The sequence below is a fragment of the Podarcis melisellensis genome (assembly GCF_964234715.1).
Source record: "Podarcis melisellensis genome assembly, chromosome: 5".
NCBI lineage: Eukaryota > Metazoa > Chordata > Lepidosauria > Squamata > Lacertidae > Podarcis > Podarcis melisellensis.
Window position 1 is genome coordinate 70,581,535 of NC_138537.1, and position 16,779 is coordinate 70,598,313.

The window sequence follows — 16,779 nt, forward strand, 5'->3', positions numbered from 1 at the left end:
TCCTGATTTTTCCTCTTGGACACGGTTGAGAATCCTTGTTCACCACACCATGTTGTGGAGAGCTGTAGAAGAGTAGTTCATGCTCTTGAAGAGAGGCATGGATACTGTTTCTGCTTTTATATATAAAAACTATTTTGATACTATCTTTTACTACACTGAAATGTTTAAATGTTTCTTTAATTGTCCCTGAATCTTCCTGCCACACTTGCCATCCTCTCCTGCCACCCCAGTGTGGCTCACCACACCCTTTGAGAACCACTGGCTCAGAGGAACAATCTCATTTTTCTCCCTCTCTTCCCCCACCCTCAGGAAACCAGGCACACTCATTCAGACCAATCCTGTGTGAGCTTATTAGGAAGCAAGCCCCTCTGTGTTCAGGGGGGTGTGAAGGTAAAGGTAAAGGGACCCCTGACAGTTAAGTCCAGTCGCACATGACTCTGGGGCTGCAGTGCTCATCTTGCTTTACAGGCTGAGGGAGCCAGCGTTTGTCCACAGACAGTTTTTCCAGGTCATGTGGCTAACATGACTAAGCCGCTTCTGGCGCAATGGAACACCAAAACCAGAGCAGCGCACGGAAATGCCATTTACCTTCCCGCCGTAGCGGTACATATTTATCTGCTTGCACTTTTTGGCATGCTTTTGAACTGTTGGGTTGGCAGGAGCAGGGACTGAGCAACGGGAGCTCACCCTGTCGTGGGGATTCAAACTGCTGACCTTCTGATTGACAAGCCCAAGAGGCTCAGTGATTTAGACCACAGTGCCACCTCAGCAGGGCTTACTACCCAGTAAATGTGCATAGAATTCTAGCCTCAATATATTTGGGACAGGAGGGACAAAAACTTCCAAACAGACTTTAGCTCAGTTGTGGAATTTCCTTTTCTTAAAATCAGCTGTTTCAGGCGACAGATATGCAAATAAATTTGTTGGGCTACTGCTATGTTCTTTTTTTGTTCCCTCATGTAGTCCCCCCCCCCCCAGTTTTTGAGTGATTATTGGTGCTGGAGGAAGAAGAAATGGCTAAGGTGTTGCAGTTACTGTTCCTTCTCACCACCCACTAGCATCCGCTGCCTGAGGCAGATGCCTCATATTGCCTAACAGTAGAGCCAGTCCTGTGCGCAGAAGATGATAGCCTTTTTCTCCATGTTGTGAAAACCTTCACCCATTGACTTCTGCAGCTGAAGCCGCTGTGGAAGGCACAAAACTAGCCAATTATTTTTCTGGCCTACACTGCATTCCCATGAGGAACAATCCAAAGGCATTGCATCATTTCACCTCTGCCCCTTCTCATGTGTTTGCAGACAGAACGAGGCAGAAATGGAGTTGCACGCTCCTCTAAAAAACAACATTAAGTCTTGCGTCACCTTAAAGACAACAGATTTATTAGTTGTTATGGTGTCACGATACGCTTTGCCTCCTGCAACAGGCGGAAACACCTCTAGAAGTAGTTACACTGGGATTCCTGAATACTCTCTGTGAGGATGTCTGCCACTCCTTTGCTCCTCCTTCATATGAACTCTGCCAAAAATGAAGTGCGCCCAACCTTATTTTAGTATTAGCAAAACCAAACTGATTTGAGCATGAGTGCTGGCTTAAACAAATGGTGGGGTTCCACTGTCTGAAATTCCAACCTGTTCCCTGGCTTGGCCTGGCTCCTCATTTGTTCACCTCATGCCAGTATAGCTATTTGGAGTAGAAGCACCAGTGTACTCCATCAGCAAAAACACAGCAGAAATGGAGGGTTCTGTTCACAGGTCCACCTGGGAGCTGCTCCTGTCATTGCTTCAAAAGGTCTGGCTGCGAGGACAGGACATTCCCCCAGAACTGACCTGCTTAGGAAGCAAGCGAGCGAATCCGGTCGCGTGCGGTGGGAGCAAATCAAACCCTAGCCCAGCTGACTCGTGCGGGACTTGCATCCCGAGCAATGCCGCCTCCCCCTTCGCAATCCCTTTAAAGCAATTTCGACTATTTTCCCAACATCATTTAAGTTTCTAAAGTATTTTTGTTTTCTTTCTTAAGCAAACCATCTACCATATGTTCCACCCTGAAAGGAGTAATTGTTGACAGATAATTAAGACACTGCAGTTCGCACTCAGGGATTCCTTGCCTCAGCCAGGCACACATTATCCTGCCTTGCTTTCAATGTTGCTTTGAGGACTCTGCCACCCCCTCCCACTGAGAAGGAAGTTAGAAAAGCAATGAAAGAGCTTCTAAAATGACCTCTTCACAACTCTCCCTCTTTCTTTCCATTTATTCTCGCCAACACCCAACAACAATCGTGACTTGGTCCTGGCCTGCTGTTCTCTTCTGTTGCTTCAGATGGGGCGGCGGGGGGTGGGGGGAGAGAAGGGACAGGAAAGAGGAAGAGCAGGGACATTGCAGTTTTTCAGATGACTTGAATGGTAAGGGCCCATTCAGACATTACGTTTCAGAGGGTTTCACACGCCTAAAAAGCGTAATGTGACAACATCATGTTTGCAAACCTCTGCAATCATGTGGATATACTTGTCAGGGCGGAGGATTGGCCACAACTCTTTGATAAGTAAGCCCTTGCTGGCAAAGCTGGGTTTGCTTCTGTGTAATGTGTGAAAGAGTCGTAAGATGGGGTGAGGGCTAATTGGTGCTGATGTTGGGGAATGATGAGATGAGGACGTGCCCCACTAGAAGTTTGCTGAGCTGAAATGCAGCCCAATACCTGGACAATTTGTCTTGGGAAATTTAATAATTCTAAGGGGGCATTAGACACTGGGACACCTGGAAACTGGGACTCCAAGGTGCCAGATACTACACTACTTGTGATCCATTGCTTTCTAGCTTCATTAGAATCCCTAAATCATACTGGACTATTCTGGTGGTGGTGATGATGGACTTTTTTGGCTATATTTGATGTTTGGTAGGCAATACGAGTAAACTTTTCTAGGTTGCCCAAAGTCCAGAGACTGAAAATTAATATATGTATGCTGAAAAAGGGGAAGTTGAAACATTTGAAGGGAAACTGAGCACACCCATAAGAGATTCTGCATTTTTCTTAAATCATGATTAGAACATGCGTTGAAAATCAGAAGATGACAGACTATGGCTGCATACACGCTATCGTACGTTTAAAGCACCTAACTGCAACAAGAATCCTGCAAACTGTAGTTACCCCTTCACAGAGCTATGATTCCCAGCACCTATAAGAAACTACAGTTCCTGTAATTCGGGGGGGGGATGCATGCACTTTAAAGGCATGTTGTGTAAGCAGCTTATTTGACAGTGCAGTAGATGGCAGCAGTTTCCCAGGGTCTTGAGCAGAGTGTTTTTCACCCAACCTGCTGTTTGAGCCATCCCTGAGGACTGGAGAAGCCTGGGATTGAGCAGGGAACCTTTTGCAAGCAAATCATGCTCTCTGCCGCCGAGAAATGGCTCCTTTCTGATTTGCAAGGAGCTTCTATGAAGGCTCAATATACACATGTACATTTATTTATAGCATTTGTAAACCATTTAATTTTTATTTTAGATCTCAAAACAGATTTAAAACATGAAAACAGTCTTCGCTATTATTGAAACGAAAGGTAAAAGCAGTAAAGCCGTAGTATGCAAGCAGGAATTCAGGAAATCCATAAAATCAAAAGGTTAGGGCATTCCATCACATAGGGGCAATAAGAGAAGGTGCCCATTGCAGGATCACCCTTGTACGGTATTCTGTAGGGTGCAATACCATGAATAGTATTTCCCAAGATGATGTCAGCAACCCTGGCAACCTCCAGATGTTTAGAACCACAACTTTCATCATCCCTGACTATTGGCAGCGCTGGCTGATAGGAGACAGCAGGTTCTCAGAGGCTGATCCAAGTGATCTTAGAGTAGTGCAGGGGCAGGTGGTCTTTCAGGTAACATTTGCGAGCACTGAGCCATTCACGAGACAGCTTCTACACATTCAGAGCGCTGAATAAAGTCTGCCTTTGAAAGAAGTGGACATTTGTGGTCACTCTGCGAACTACGAGTTGTGCTAGTTAGGAAGCGGTTAAACCTCTGGGGAAAGCAGCTGCACAGAGTAATTGAAGAAGCAGGATCCGGGTGACAGCTGAAACTAATTAATGCGGGCTCAAAGAAAGGTGTCTTCCCTCCCCCCCCCCCAAAAAAAGTTGCACTAGAAGGCTTAATGAGAAAAAATAGTCAAAGGGAAAAGTAGCAACAGAGGCTTGAAAAGGCACCCAAGACTCTCTGCACCCACAGTCAAGTCAGCCTGCGGAAGAGACAGTCACTCCAGGCACACCTCTGTCCAAGTCAGAAACTGGTAGCCAGCAGAGTGTAGTGGCAAGAATGTTAGATTTGGGGCCCTGGAAAACCAGGGTTCAAATCCCCACTTGGCCATGACACTCGCTGGGAGATCTTGGGCAAGTTAGTCTCTCAGCCTAACTACAGGGTTGTGGTAAAGGTAAAGTGGAAGGGTGGGGTGGGGAATCCATTCATGCCACCTTAGAGGAGTGGGATGTACAGAAGAAAGAAAAAAGTAACCCTGCAGGGGAAATCGAGTGGGAGGACTCCTCCCTAATCTCCATCCCTGGTGGAATAAGACATTGTTCTGGGTCTGATCAGAACCCCTTAATGTAGCTCCCCACTCCCCATGTGCCACAGTTCCAATGAAAATGGGGGCCACTATTGATTTTTCTTTTTCAACTGAAGTAGAATAGAATGGAGTCTCCTGGACATGACTGGCTGGCTTGGAATTTGAGAATGTGGGAGCACTTAGTCACTGCAGCATTTTGCCGCAGCTCCCACTTAGGCCTTCCGTTACTCATCCCCTCAAGAGAAGGAGAATTGCTTTGCTAGAAAGTGGTAGGTGTAGATTTGTGCTGGTTTGCTGTCTTTTCTCCCCTGCCATGGTGGTAAGAAATGGCAACTTCTGCTGCTGCTTTTCACCTGTTGAATTTATACACGTGGGCGCCCACATCTCTGACGCCTGGCCTGGCCAGGTTTCTCAGACTTGTACACACAGGTGTTTAAACACTGCTTGCAGACTGGACAGATTTGCTGCAAAAGACACCAACGTCCCGTCCCCCATTGTTATGACTGCATGTGAGTTTCACGCCAGTTCACAGCTAAGTCAACTTAGGGCAAAGCAAGCCATGGTGTTCATGGTGCAGCGATGGGTAAACTGTGGTTCTCCAAGTGTTGCTGGAAACTCCAGCTTCCATTGGCCATGCTAGTAAGTGCTCCAACCCTGCTTTAGAGTTTTGTAAGTGTAAAGAAAAAAATGAATCTCTGCTTACTGTCCTGGAGGAGTGGGAAAGGCAAAAGCTAGAGGGGAAGAAGAGAACAGAGAAGTAAGGAACAAACATGAACAAACATGTTTGAGCTTGCCTCTAGCTGGGAATAATGATGGGAGAAGGTCCCTCCCTCTGTGGAGGGACACGGAGTTCCCTTCCTTCCATTCAGATACCTTGTTTTCCCACTGTGACACCTTTGTGCTAACCCTCCCTTCTCCTAGGCTGGAGGGGGAAGCACATGGCCTCCAAAATCACAAGTATTTTATTTGGATGGTAGAATACCAGCTTCCAAGCTTTGGTACCTTAGGGTTTGAAATTCAGAAAACTATTCATAAATGTATTCTCCTCCTGCTCCGACTATGTAAGATGCTTTTCTCCAAAGCTGACTGCTGATTTGAAAAGTTTCCTGTAGAATGGTAATTTTGAGCAAACACTGCCACCTGCTGTCCAAGTATAATAATGGCATACCTTCGTTTTCTTCCAGTGATTTAGGGCTAAGGTAAAGGTAAAGGTACCCCTGCCCGTACGGGCCAGTCTTGACAGACTCTGGGGTTGTGCGCCCATCTCACTTAAGAGGCCAGGGGCCAGCGCTGTCCGAGTCACGTGGCCGGGTCACGTGGCCAGCGTGACATCGCTGCTCTGGCGAGCCAGAGCCGCACACGGAAACGCCGTTTACCTTCCCGCTGGTAAGCGGTCCCTATTTATCTACTTGCACCCGGAGGTGCTTTCGAACTGCTAGGTTGGCAGGCGCTGGGACCGAGCAGCGGGGGCGCACCCCACCGCAGGGATTCGAACCGCCGACCTTTCAATCGGCAAGTCCTAGGCGCTGAGGCTTTAACCCACAGCGCCACCTGCGTCCCGATTTAGGGCTACTGACCCTTTTTTTTTTTTTAAAGGGGGGGTTTAGGGCTACTGACCCTTTAAAAAAAAAAAAACTTCCTGGGCAGTAAGCTGCATTGAACATGTTGAGAACTGAGTAAAATGCCTAATATTGTGTTGCAAGGCACCTTGGCTCAGGAAATGAAACATCCAAATTTGAACGGGAAGTTCAAATCCCAAGTCTAATTTTTTATTTATTCCCAACTGTTACCGGAAAAATCCGAGGGCTCCCTTGGACAAAAAGTAAAGACACCAACCAGAGTAAATTGGAGCAAATCAGCAGCCTGTAGGCTTGGCCTTTATTGAACTGTTGCAACAGGGTGCTCCCCTCACTTGCAGGAGAGAGGAAAGGACACAGAAAAATGGTGTGCAAGGCCTTATAAAAACTTTTGAAATTCCCACCCTGTAGATCAAGACCACCCCCAGAAACATCATACATACATCACAGAAAGGAGGGGTTGAGGGAGGAGTTGTGGTGGTAACCTGAGTGTCCTGTCACCTTCTTCCCCTCCCCATGAGTCATTTTCAGAAGACAAAAGGTAGTTGCAGTTTCCTGCCCCCTGAGGGGGAATCCAATCATTGTTCTTTTGTTATAGTCCATGTTGAATCCACTCGTGTATGCAGTCTGTTGTGTTGTTGATGGTCTTCTGTCTGAGACCATCAGGGTTGGCATAGCAACTGGGCAGGGCTCCTGTGTATGTACTGGTATGCTCAAGGATTATGGCTGCCCTGTATCAAACCTTCCCCATTTTGTAGTCCTTCCTTCATGGAGTAAAATAAAAGTGGAACAGTGCAAATCCGATGTATGGTTGATTTTCTATGAATTTATAACAGAAGCGTAGTGTATGTAGTGTGTGAGTGTGAGTGAAGTTTGTACAAACTGAATGATTGGGGGGGGGGGTTCCTGCTACACCACTGAAACCCAAAGTCTTAGTTGCTTCCTATTTCCTGAATCTGCTGTGATATTAAAGGCACTGTTTTGTAATTCTTATAGGATTTTTGATTTGAGTTTCTACTTATTGCTGTCATTTTAATGTACCGTTATTTTAACCCAATATTTTGTTTTTTATTAGTTGTTAGCTGCTTCGAGTATTTTATCAAGTTGCAACTTGAAAAAGTATTGGAAAAGAAAAATAAGGAATTAAAGTTCAACAATAGAGCATCTCATTGCAGATGGCCACTCAAAAATCTTTAATGCAGGAGTTGGGAACCTGCATAATAACTTTTTTAAAGACCCTTCATGAAAATCCACCAACACTTGAGTGCATTTTTTTCCTAATGCACACATTTCTGCAAAGTAATTTTTCATAACGATGCATTTTTATATGTTCACTAACACGTGTACTTTTAGGTCCGTTGCCCCCTAATATATGTGTTATTTGATCAGAGAAGTGCATTGTAAAATTTGAGGAAGTGTGAGCTCTAGGGGATAGCTGTGTTTGCATTCATATAGTGTTTGGGGAGGTGTGAATTACGTAGGTTTTCATTTGGACAGAGGCTGAAATGAATTTCTCCTAAACTCCTAATGTACACAGAGATCTTGGGCTCATCTTGCTGGCTGTCATTAGAGCCATACTCATGTTGAATGTTTCACATGAAAGGGAAAAGTGAGTTGGGAGTCACTCCACAGGTGATTTTTGCTCCAGGACCACATCTTCTGTGATACCTGCAGCGGAAAGATCCAGCATTCCATGTAGATTCCCCCATCGTTGCTGTTTTTTTAAAAAAACAGCAACATGTCAAAGAGTAAACGTTTCTGCATGACTCACTTCCTGATGTCATTTCACTATTTGCATAATGATAGCCACACTTCAGGAAAGCGACCTGCAGATGTCTAATAGCCATGAAATTCGAAAGTACACCTCTAGCGCTCAGGTATAGTGCAAATCTAGGTCCCAGATGCAAAGGACTCGGAACAGGAAGTGGATCTGCTGCCTTCATACCCTAGCCAAGAGGTAGACTGCTGAGTTGTATGGCTCATTGATCAGCTATGGCATGTTCTATTATTGTTCCTTTATGAATGTACGTTTCCTCAAGGGGCAACGGAGATCTATTTTATCCGGAGCTTTATTTCCAGCCGGAACTCAGTTCTGGCACCTCTCAGGTGGGTGCCAGCACCATTACGAGAGAACAAGGAAGACGTTCATGGTGAGTTCCAGCGCCTCCTTTTCTAGGAAAAATAGCACTGGATCATTATTCATAAAACTCTGCTTGCACAAGGCTTGACTGAGAAGGACTTTGTCTGAATTATGACTTTCGAGCCTGTGTAATAGATAAAAGTAAGATTGCTTTTGAGATAGCAAAGGTGGATGAGCTGAGGCAAAGCGAGACAGAGTGAAAAGAGTAAAGCATTGCATGTCCTGTTCCCTTCAGGTGACTGACTAAAAGGGAAGCCTTTGTGTCTTCTCCCACCATTCTGGCGCGAAGGGGCTGCCTGGAATGGAGCTTGCAAATATTCAGGATGCTGTTACTCAGCTGAATGTCCATGGCCCAACATTGGCTTTCCAGAACATTAGTTACCTGGTCACCACATGCTGGACTTTACCTTTCAAAGGAAAAGAAGAAAAGGAAGTTCTCAGGGATGTCAGGTAAGCCAGTTGCCATTTCAAACGGCAATTACATATGTACTTGGACACTGGGGTTAGATCTGGACTAAATTGGTTCCATTCAGTTCCTTCGGAAATCAATGGGAACTGCTTTGCCAGCCTCGGTGCCACATCTGCAATATGGGGATAGCACTGGCCTACCTTGAAGAGTTGTTTTAAGATGGACTGAGATAAGGGGGAGGGGGCTACCCGTGAGGCTGGTCTGGAAGCTGCAGCTGGTGTCTCCTGACTTGAGCAGCCTATCACCGGCATAGAGCCCTGTGGCTAGGGGGAAAAAATGCATTGGCTGCCAGCATGCTACAAGACCAGGTTTAAGGCCCTTGGGAATTGTAACTCTAATTAGAACGAGGTCGGCCTATTTGAAGAGCCACTGCCAGGTCCCTGAAGTCCACAGGAGAGGCGCTTTTGACCCTGCTCCAACGCTCACTCCATGACCACCCGGAGCGGAGCTTTTAGCATTGCTTCATGTATTTTGGACATCCAACAAGTGGAGCTACACAGGGGGAGAGAGCCTGTGACCCTCCAGACATTGCTGAATCGAAGTCTCATCCTCCTTGACCATTGGCCATGCTGTCTAGGGCTGATGGGAGATGGAGTCCAGAAACATTTGAAGGACCAGAGGTTCCCCATCATTGCTCTAAGCATAACACTGTACATATTTTTTGGGTGTCCTGTTCTGGGTCGTCATGGTGCTTAGATACTGAGTTAAAACTTTGTTATCCACACAGGCTTTCCCTGTAGTGTGACCCAGTCATGTTGTCGATACTACTGAAGATGCTTTACTGTTTATCCTTATATATTCTTTTCAAGTTTTAAAATGCACACCCCTCTGGTATTTTATATCTTGAGTTGTTTATAACTTCTTACAAGGAAGACATAAATGAATAAAGTTATGTGGGATGCTTTTAACACTCTAAAGCCCTACATAAATGCTGAATATTCATAGAATTGTAGAGGTAGAAGGGACCCTGAGAGGCATCTAGTCCAACCCCCTGCAATGCAGGAATCTCAATTAAAGCACCCATGACAGATGACCATCCAACCTCTGCTGAAAATCCCCCAAGAATGGAGACTCTACCACAAGCATCCCCAACCTGCGGCCCTCCAGATGTTTTGGCCTACAACTCCCATGATCCCTAGCTAACAGGACCAGTGGTCAGGGACGATGGGACTTGTAGTCCAAAACATCTGGAGGGCCGAAGGTTGGGGATGCCTGGTCTACCACCTTCCAAGGAAGACTGTTCCACTGTCAAACAGCTCTTACTTGTCAGAAAGTTCTTCCTGGTGTTTAGTCGGAATCTCCTTTCTTGTATCTTGAATCCATTGCTTCAGGTCCTAGTCTCCAGAGCAGGAGAAGACAAGCTGGCTCCATCCTCTATGGGATAGCTCTTTAGATATTTGAATAGGGTTATCATATCTCCTCTTAGTCTGCTCTTATCCATGCTAAACATCCACAGCTCCCTCGACTGTTCCTCATAGGCTTGGCTTATTGGGAATCTGAGTGAAATATAAAAGGGCACTTATCCACAATCAAAATATTGTGGGTGTACCACAGATTGGATGCTGCACCTTTCCCATGCAGGCGGGACTGGTTGTTGGGTTTCTGTTTATTTCTTTCCCCTCTTCACCACTGTTTCGTGAGCATGCAATAGCACAACTCTTGTCAGCAGTCTGATAAAATGATAGTAAAAGTTGTTTGCAGGATGGGGCCGGAGACCGGGCCTCAAGCCAGTCAAAGAAGTGAAGCAGGCAACTGGAGACAGAAATTCAATAAGCAAATTTGTACCAGCAAATTAATCTCGTACCACTTTGTTACAGTGCAATGTATCGACAAACGTTTTTGCACATACAATAAGCAAAATTGGCTTCTGGGATGTTTCTTTTTCGAATAACATTATGCACTTTTCTTAATAACAAAGACAAGAAAACGGACTGATGTTTTTCACTTGCTGCAGAAGATAATGTAGCCTCCTCAAGAGAGCACAAATCACATGCTGCTTTGCTGTGCTAGAAATCATGCAACTATGCAGACATAATTTGCCAACAGCAAACAAAGATGACCTTTGGTAGTGACAAACTGTCCGTTTCACAAATGATTAGGCTGCACATCCACCATACATTTAAAGCACACACACACCAAAGAATTTTGGAAGTTGTAGTTTAAGGTTGCTTGCAATTGTACGGGTTAAACTACATTCCCAGGATTCTTTGGAAGGAGGGATGAATTTTAAATATATGGGGTACACGCAGCCTCAGTGACATTGGGTGATATCCAGTATTAAAGAGCAGACTCATTAAAATCAGCGATCCATTAGTTTCAATGGGTTTACTCCATGGAATCATAGATCATAGAATCATAGATCTGTAGAGTTGGAAGGGACCCTGAGGATCATCTAGTCCAACCCCCTGCAAGGCAGGAATATGCAACTGTCCCATACAGAAATCGAACCTGGAACCTTGGTGTTATCAGCACCATGCTCTAATCAACTGAGCTGCCCGGCCATGTATGACTTTGTCGGATATCGCCCACTGTTTCTATCTAATTCAAGTTAAGATCCTTTCCACATTTACCTGGGAGTAAGTGCCATTGGACTCAGCGAGACGATGCATGTCTGCTCAGAAAGAATTGTGCTATTGCTGGCCTATTGCAAGGATGGGGAAAGTGTGGCCTGCCAGATGTTGTTGGACTGCAACCCCCACCCCAGTCCCTGGCCACTCTGATCAGGGCTGAAGGGAATTATAGTCCAGCGTCATCTGGCGTTCCACAGGTCTCCCAGCACTGGGCTATTAGATGCATTTGGTGGCGACTGGGAGTTAGTGGGAGCGGGCAAACTAGTGCCCAAATCATCCTTGCTGATTTATCTTTCCAGCCACTAATTGTAAGATGAAATCGGTTGTGTGTATATCACAAAAGCTGGAAGGATAGGTCTTCTGAGGAGAAAGGTAATATTGGCATGGCAGTAAAATAAAAACTGCCACACCAACATGGTATTTTTCACACTGTTGCTGACGCATGGCAGATCTTCAGCGCTTAAAAAAAATATCCCATGGCATTTTGTAACTTTAGAAAATAATAATAATAATAATAATAATAATAATAATAATAATAATAATATTTATTTATACCCCGTCCATCTGGCTGGGTTTCCCCAGCCACTCTGGGAGGCTTCCAACAAAGGATTAAAAATACATTAAAACATCAGTCATTAAAACTTCCCTAAACATGGCTGCCTTCAGATGTCTTCTAAACATCAAATTTATTCTCTTGACATCTGATGGGAGGGCGTTCCACAGGGTGGGCACCACTACTGAGAAGGCCCTCTCCCTGGTTCCCTGTAACTTTGCTTCTTGCAGTGAGGGAACCAGCAGAAGGACCTTGACGCTGGACCTCAGTGTATGGACTGAACAATGGGGGTGGAGACGCTCCTTCCATGCAAAATACAGTTCAGAAATGTCTGGTCTGGGAACTGGCACCAACCCATTTCTATTTCTGCAGTGGTATTATGAAGCCTGGGATGAATGCCATCTTGGGGCCAACCGGAAGTGGGAAAACTTCGTAAGTTTTGTCCTTCATACCTGTGTTTTGCATGTCCTGGGGGTGACTCATTCCCCAGTTGCACTTTTCCCTCTGTATGCAATAGTTTCCTGCCTCCAGCCCACCTACTCTTCTCTCTTGGCAGCTCTTCCACCCACAGACAATGGCGCTTGCACATTCCCAGTGGAAGGTGCTCAGACATCCACTTCTGCAACCAGCCACAGTTCTTGTTGGTCGCTGTTTGCATTTGGATGCAGCCGATGCGTTTTCTGCAGCTGGGTGGGACACTTATTAAAATGGAGGCTCCGCACTGCAGGATCATCTGTGTTGAGTGCAGTTCCCCATGGCCAAGATCCTTCTGTGCCCCCAGGGAAGTGGGTATAGGGTTGCAACCAGGCTGCAATTCTGTAGTCACTTCCTGAGAGTAAGGTCCATTGAACTCAGTGGGACTTACATCTCAGTATAGACATGGCACTAGACCACTGTAGTCTCTTAATTCCATTGTCTTTCTTTCCTTGGATGTTATAATAATGGGACGTTTGAATATTAATTCTGGGGAAGGGGTTGTAAGAGAAAGCAGCCAGATAAGCAGAACATGGATAAACAAGTCCTTCAAATTTTACTCTTCTCTGTGATTCGTCTTGTTTTTCCTTTGCTCTTTCTATATATATTTTTAAACATTTATTCACGTCATGCTCTGCTCTTCCTCCTTTTATTTCCATTTCAGTTCTTCAATCAGGATTGTAATACCTTTACTTGGCATCATTTTTCTACAGTATCTTTCCCCTTATCTCCTCTACAATTCTTTTTTTGGGGGGGGTCTTTTTATTTTTAGACCCAAACCCCTCTTTTTCCCTTGTCTTCCTTTATTCTTGGCTTTTTCCATTCAAAATCATCTTCCCTGTTTCTTCCTTCTCCTCCTTTATTTTGTAGGCTTTTCACATCCTCCCTTTCTTTTTTCTTCTCCTTCCTCTTTATTCCAAGAGCCCCTGGGAGCAGAGGGATGAGCTGCCCATGACTTGTTTCCTTCCCCTCCACCCCATCTCTAGGCTCCTCGATGTCCTAGCAGGATGGAAAGACCCCAAAGGGCTTACAGGTGGGCAGATATTTATGGATGGAAAGTTGGTAGACTCCAATTTTCATCAGTGTTCTGCCTATGTAGTCCAGGTAAGCCCTTCTTTATGTGCAACTTTTTTGGTATTTGTTCACATATTTTATAGTTAATTGAAGTTAACCAATAATCTGAACAAGTGTACCCTGGATATGGATATACTAACCCCTTGGATTTACTGGAACATAATTTCAGGAAACTGAAAAAGAAATGAGTTACAGCCTCATGAAATCACAGTGGTATTATTGCCCACCTCAGGCGTTCCCTTTATATACAGAAATGTCTTTAAGAAGTTTGCATGGAAACACCATGCAGAAGAAGCTAGACACTCACTTTCTTCTGACCAGCCACTTTTCCATTAGAAATCTCTGCTTTCAGAGTAGAGAAATAAAGGTCAAGGAAGAGTCCATTCCCTTGTTATTCCTTCCCTAGAGCAAGCCCCACCCCCACCCCGCTCCTTCTTTGGAGGGGGGAGAAGAAAGGGAGATGGTGTCAGGGCCATGTTATTTGTATGTAATGCCCAGTTAACATCTCAATGATGGTCAGGGACAGAATTTATATTCGAGATGCATCCTGATCTTGGTACAGTAAAAATGCCTCTAAGGATACTGGCCCAATTCACACTAAACCATATGGGGATAAGCCACAGGAAGATTCAGGCTCACGCACTTCTTCTCCCTTCCTAATGCATGTCTGCAAGGCAGATTTTAGAAGCTTTTATTGCATAGGCATAATGCTAAACCATGGATGAATGGAAATTGAATTTCCTGCGCAGCTGTATCAAAGGAAAGAGGGGGCAGAGGAAGCAGACAACATTGGTTATTGTAGCTCGTTGGTTATTTTATTTTCCAATTGGTTATTGTAATCGAATTACAGTGGTGCCCCGCAAGACGAATGCCCCGCAAGACGAAAAACCCGCAAGACGAAAGGGTTTTCCGTTTTTTAAGTCGTTCCGCAAGACGAATTTCCCTATGGACTTGCTTCGCAAGAAGAAAGCCCATAGGGAAATCTCCGGGGACCTCTTTTAAATGCTGGCGGTGGGGAGCAAAGCCTTTCCCCCCCTCCGGCCTTCAGAAGAGGTCCAGGAAGGCCGGCAGGGGCCGAAAGGCTTTGCTCCCCACCGCCAGCATTTTAAAAGCAGTCCGGGATAGCAGGGAAGTGCTTCCCACTATCCCAGACGGCTTTTGAAGGCAGGCGGGGGGCGAAAGTCTTTGCTCCCCCCCTGCCTGCCTTCCCGGGAGAGCGGAGAAACGCAGCGTGTTTCTCCGCTGTCCCGGACGACTTTTGAAGGCAGGCGGAGGGGAGCAAAGACTTTCGCCCCCCGCCGGCCTTCAGAAAACCTCTTCTGGACCTCTTCTGAAGGCCGGCGGGGGGCAAAAGTCTTTGTCCCCCCTGCCTGCCTTCCCGGGGGCTTTTAAATCGCCCCGGGACAGCGGAGAAGTCCTCCGCTGTCCCGGGGTTTTTTAAAATGTTGGGGGTGGGAAGAAAAGCCCTTGTTTCCCCCCCCCCCAGCCTTCAGAAGAGGTCGGGGGACAGACTGTCCCCGGACCTGGTCTGAAGACGGTTTCCATAGGAACGCATTGATTGATTTTCAATGCATTCCTATGGGAAACCGTGCTTCGCAAGACGAAAAACTCGCAAGAAGAAAAAACTTGCGGAACAAATTAATTTTGTCTTGCGAGGCACCACTGTAAATATTAATCAATTTGCATATATTATGTTGCATTTCAGTGTATAGTAATGTGAACACTGCTTACAGGTGTTATGGTTCAGAATTTATCTGGTTAAATTCCCCTGGTGTGTGTCACCTGCTAACGTCAGCTTACAGAAGCTGGGCGGAGACAGAAGCTTTTAGAAGCTAAGAAGGAGGAGTTTTTCCCTGTACTTTCACTTCTCTCTGTATCTGTGAGAGAAAGACGTGCCTTTGGACATGGCTGAAAGAAGCCCCGGACTTTGATGCTGTAATGTTTTAATAAAGAGCTGTAAATAGACGAACCTGTCTGTGTATGCTTGCATCGAAGCAAGACTGCTTTACACGCTGTTCAACTCTGCTAAGCCGTGACCTGAAGGAAGCAACAGTGGCGCAGCTGTGAAGAAGTGTGCCGGACCCGTTATAAACTGCTGATTGGGATCGTAAACCTGTCCCCGGTCGCGGCCCCATCGATCAAGGGAAGATCGATATCTCTCCACAGGTTATGGGGTCAGAAAACGCTCGTAAAGCAGTCGGTGTGAGCCTCAGGAATGCTTTGAAGTCAGCGGTCTGCGGCTGAGGAGCGCAACGGGAGCTGACTGGGTGCCGGAGAGCAGATGATTAATTGCCTGCTTCCGAGAGGCAGTGAGAGCCTCTGATACACAGAGAGCTGGAGCTGTAAAAGCAGCTAAAAGCTGGAAGCTGAGACGCAGCTGAAATATCGTTTCTCCATGGAAGGGAAGGCCGAAGGAAGCTGGTACGGAGTAAGTACAGCTTGGGGCACCTTGGGAGAACGGGAGAAGATGGCTGAAAGCCAGGATATACCGCTGGAAAAGCTCACTCTAAAGAGTTGGGCAACGTGGTCCAGACAAATAAGGGGATGGTTCTTGGTTGAAGGCGTCTGGGAAGCAAGCCAATGGGAGCCAAAATCACCACCCCTTGGCCGGCCAGCAGCTGGAGCAGGTGAAGCAAGCTGTGGGGCTGTGTTGGCTGAAGATAGCCAGAGGCTGCAAGAGCTAGAGATGCTCAGAGCATGCGTTGATGCATCACTGAGGCCTCATTTGGAGGGCGTAACGACAGCGTGGGCTGCCTGGAATGTGCTGAAGGGCTTGTGTGAGGCGTCAGCGAAAGGCCAGAGTCCTGGAGGAAGCCCTGGAGAGGCTGAAGGGTGCCCAGAAAGCCCAATGGGGGCTGAGACAGTGTTGGGGAGCTGTTGCAATGCTTCTACACGTCTGTGTGATGGACTGGGTCCTGGAGAGGCTGGACTGGCAGGCCCTGTTCCCGATGTCTTGGCCTCTAGGAGCGCTAGTGAGCAGATCGGGGGGGCAAAGAGTTCCAAAGGCAAGTTTAAACAACTTTCGCTTTGTGCTGAAGCAGAGAGGAGCTTCAGGGGGGGCCAGTCTGGTGGGAGGAGCCGTTCCAGAAGGAGGAAGGCCAGGCCAGCTGGCAGGAGCCCCGGGCAGTGTTTTTCCACTGGAGTTCAACGTCGGCGTGGCAGTTGCCCCCACCGGAGCAGAGAGCCGATGCAGGATGTTTTCAAGGACTTTTCCCATGGGAATCAGGCAGGTTTCCATGGCAACAGGCCTGGGAAGACAGGCAGGCGTGGAACTGAGCCAGGTGGTCGTGGTAAACAACAGGAAGAGTCTTCGCAAGTTTCTGCGAGTATGGCAGTGTTTGAAGACGGCGGAGTGGAAAATTCCCAGCTCAGC

General features: G+C 46.5%; 1 protein-coding gene across 3 annotated transcripts in view; it reads left to right on the forward strand.

Moving 5' to 3' along the window:
• LOC309370902 (broad substrate specificity ATP-binding cassette transporter ABCG2-like) overlaps positions 1-16,779 on the forward strand; it is a 35,021-nt gene that overhangs the window by 4,806 nt on the left and 13,436 nt on the right. For 2 of the 3 annotated variants that reach the window (XM_081913098.1, XM_081913100.1), the window contains exons 3-5: positions 8,502-8,716; positions 12,231-12,290; positions 13,319-13,436. In XM_081913098.1, coding sequence (XP_081769224.1) covers positions 8,568-8,716; positions 12,231-12,290; positions 13,319-13,436 — 327 coding nt within the window. In that variant the 5' untranslated portion in view covers positions 8,502-8,567. Of the gene's footprint in view, positions 1-8,165; positions 8,277-8,501; positions 8,717-12,230; positions 12,291-13,318; positions 13,437-16,779 lie in introns of all 3 variants that reach the window. The other variant, XM_081913099.1, reaches the window with a different exon arrangement.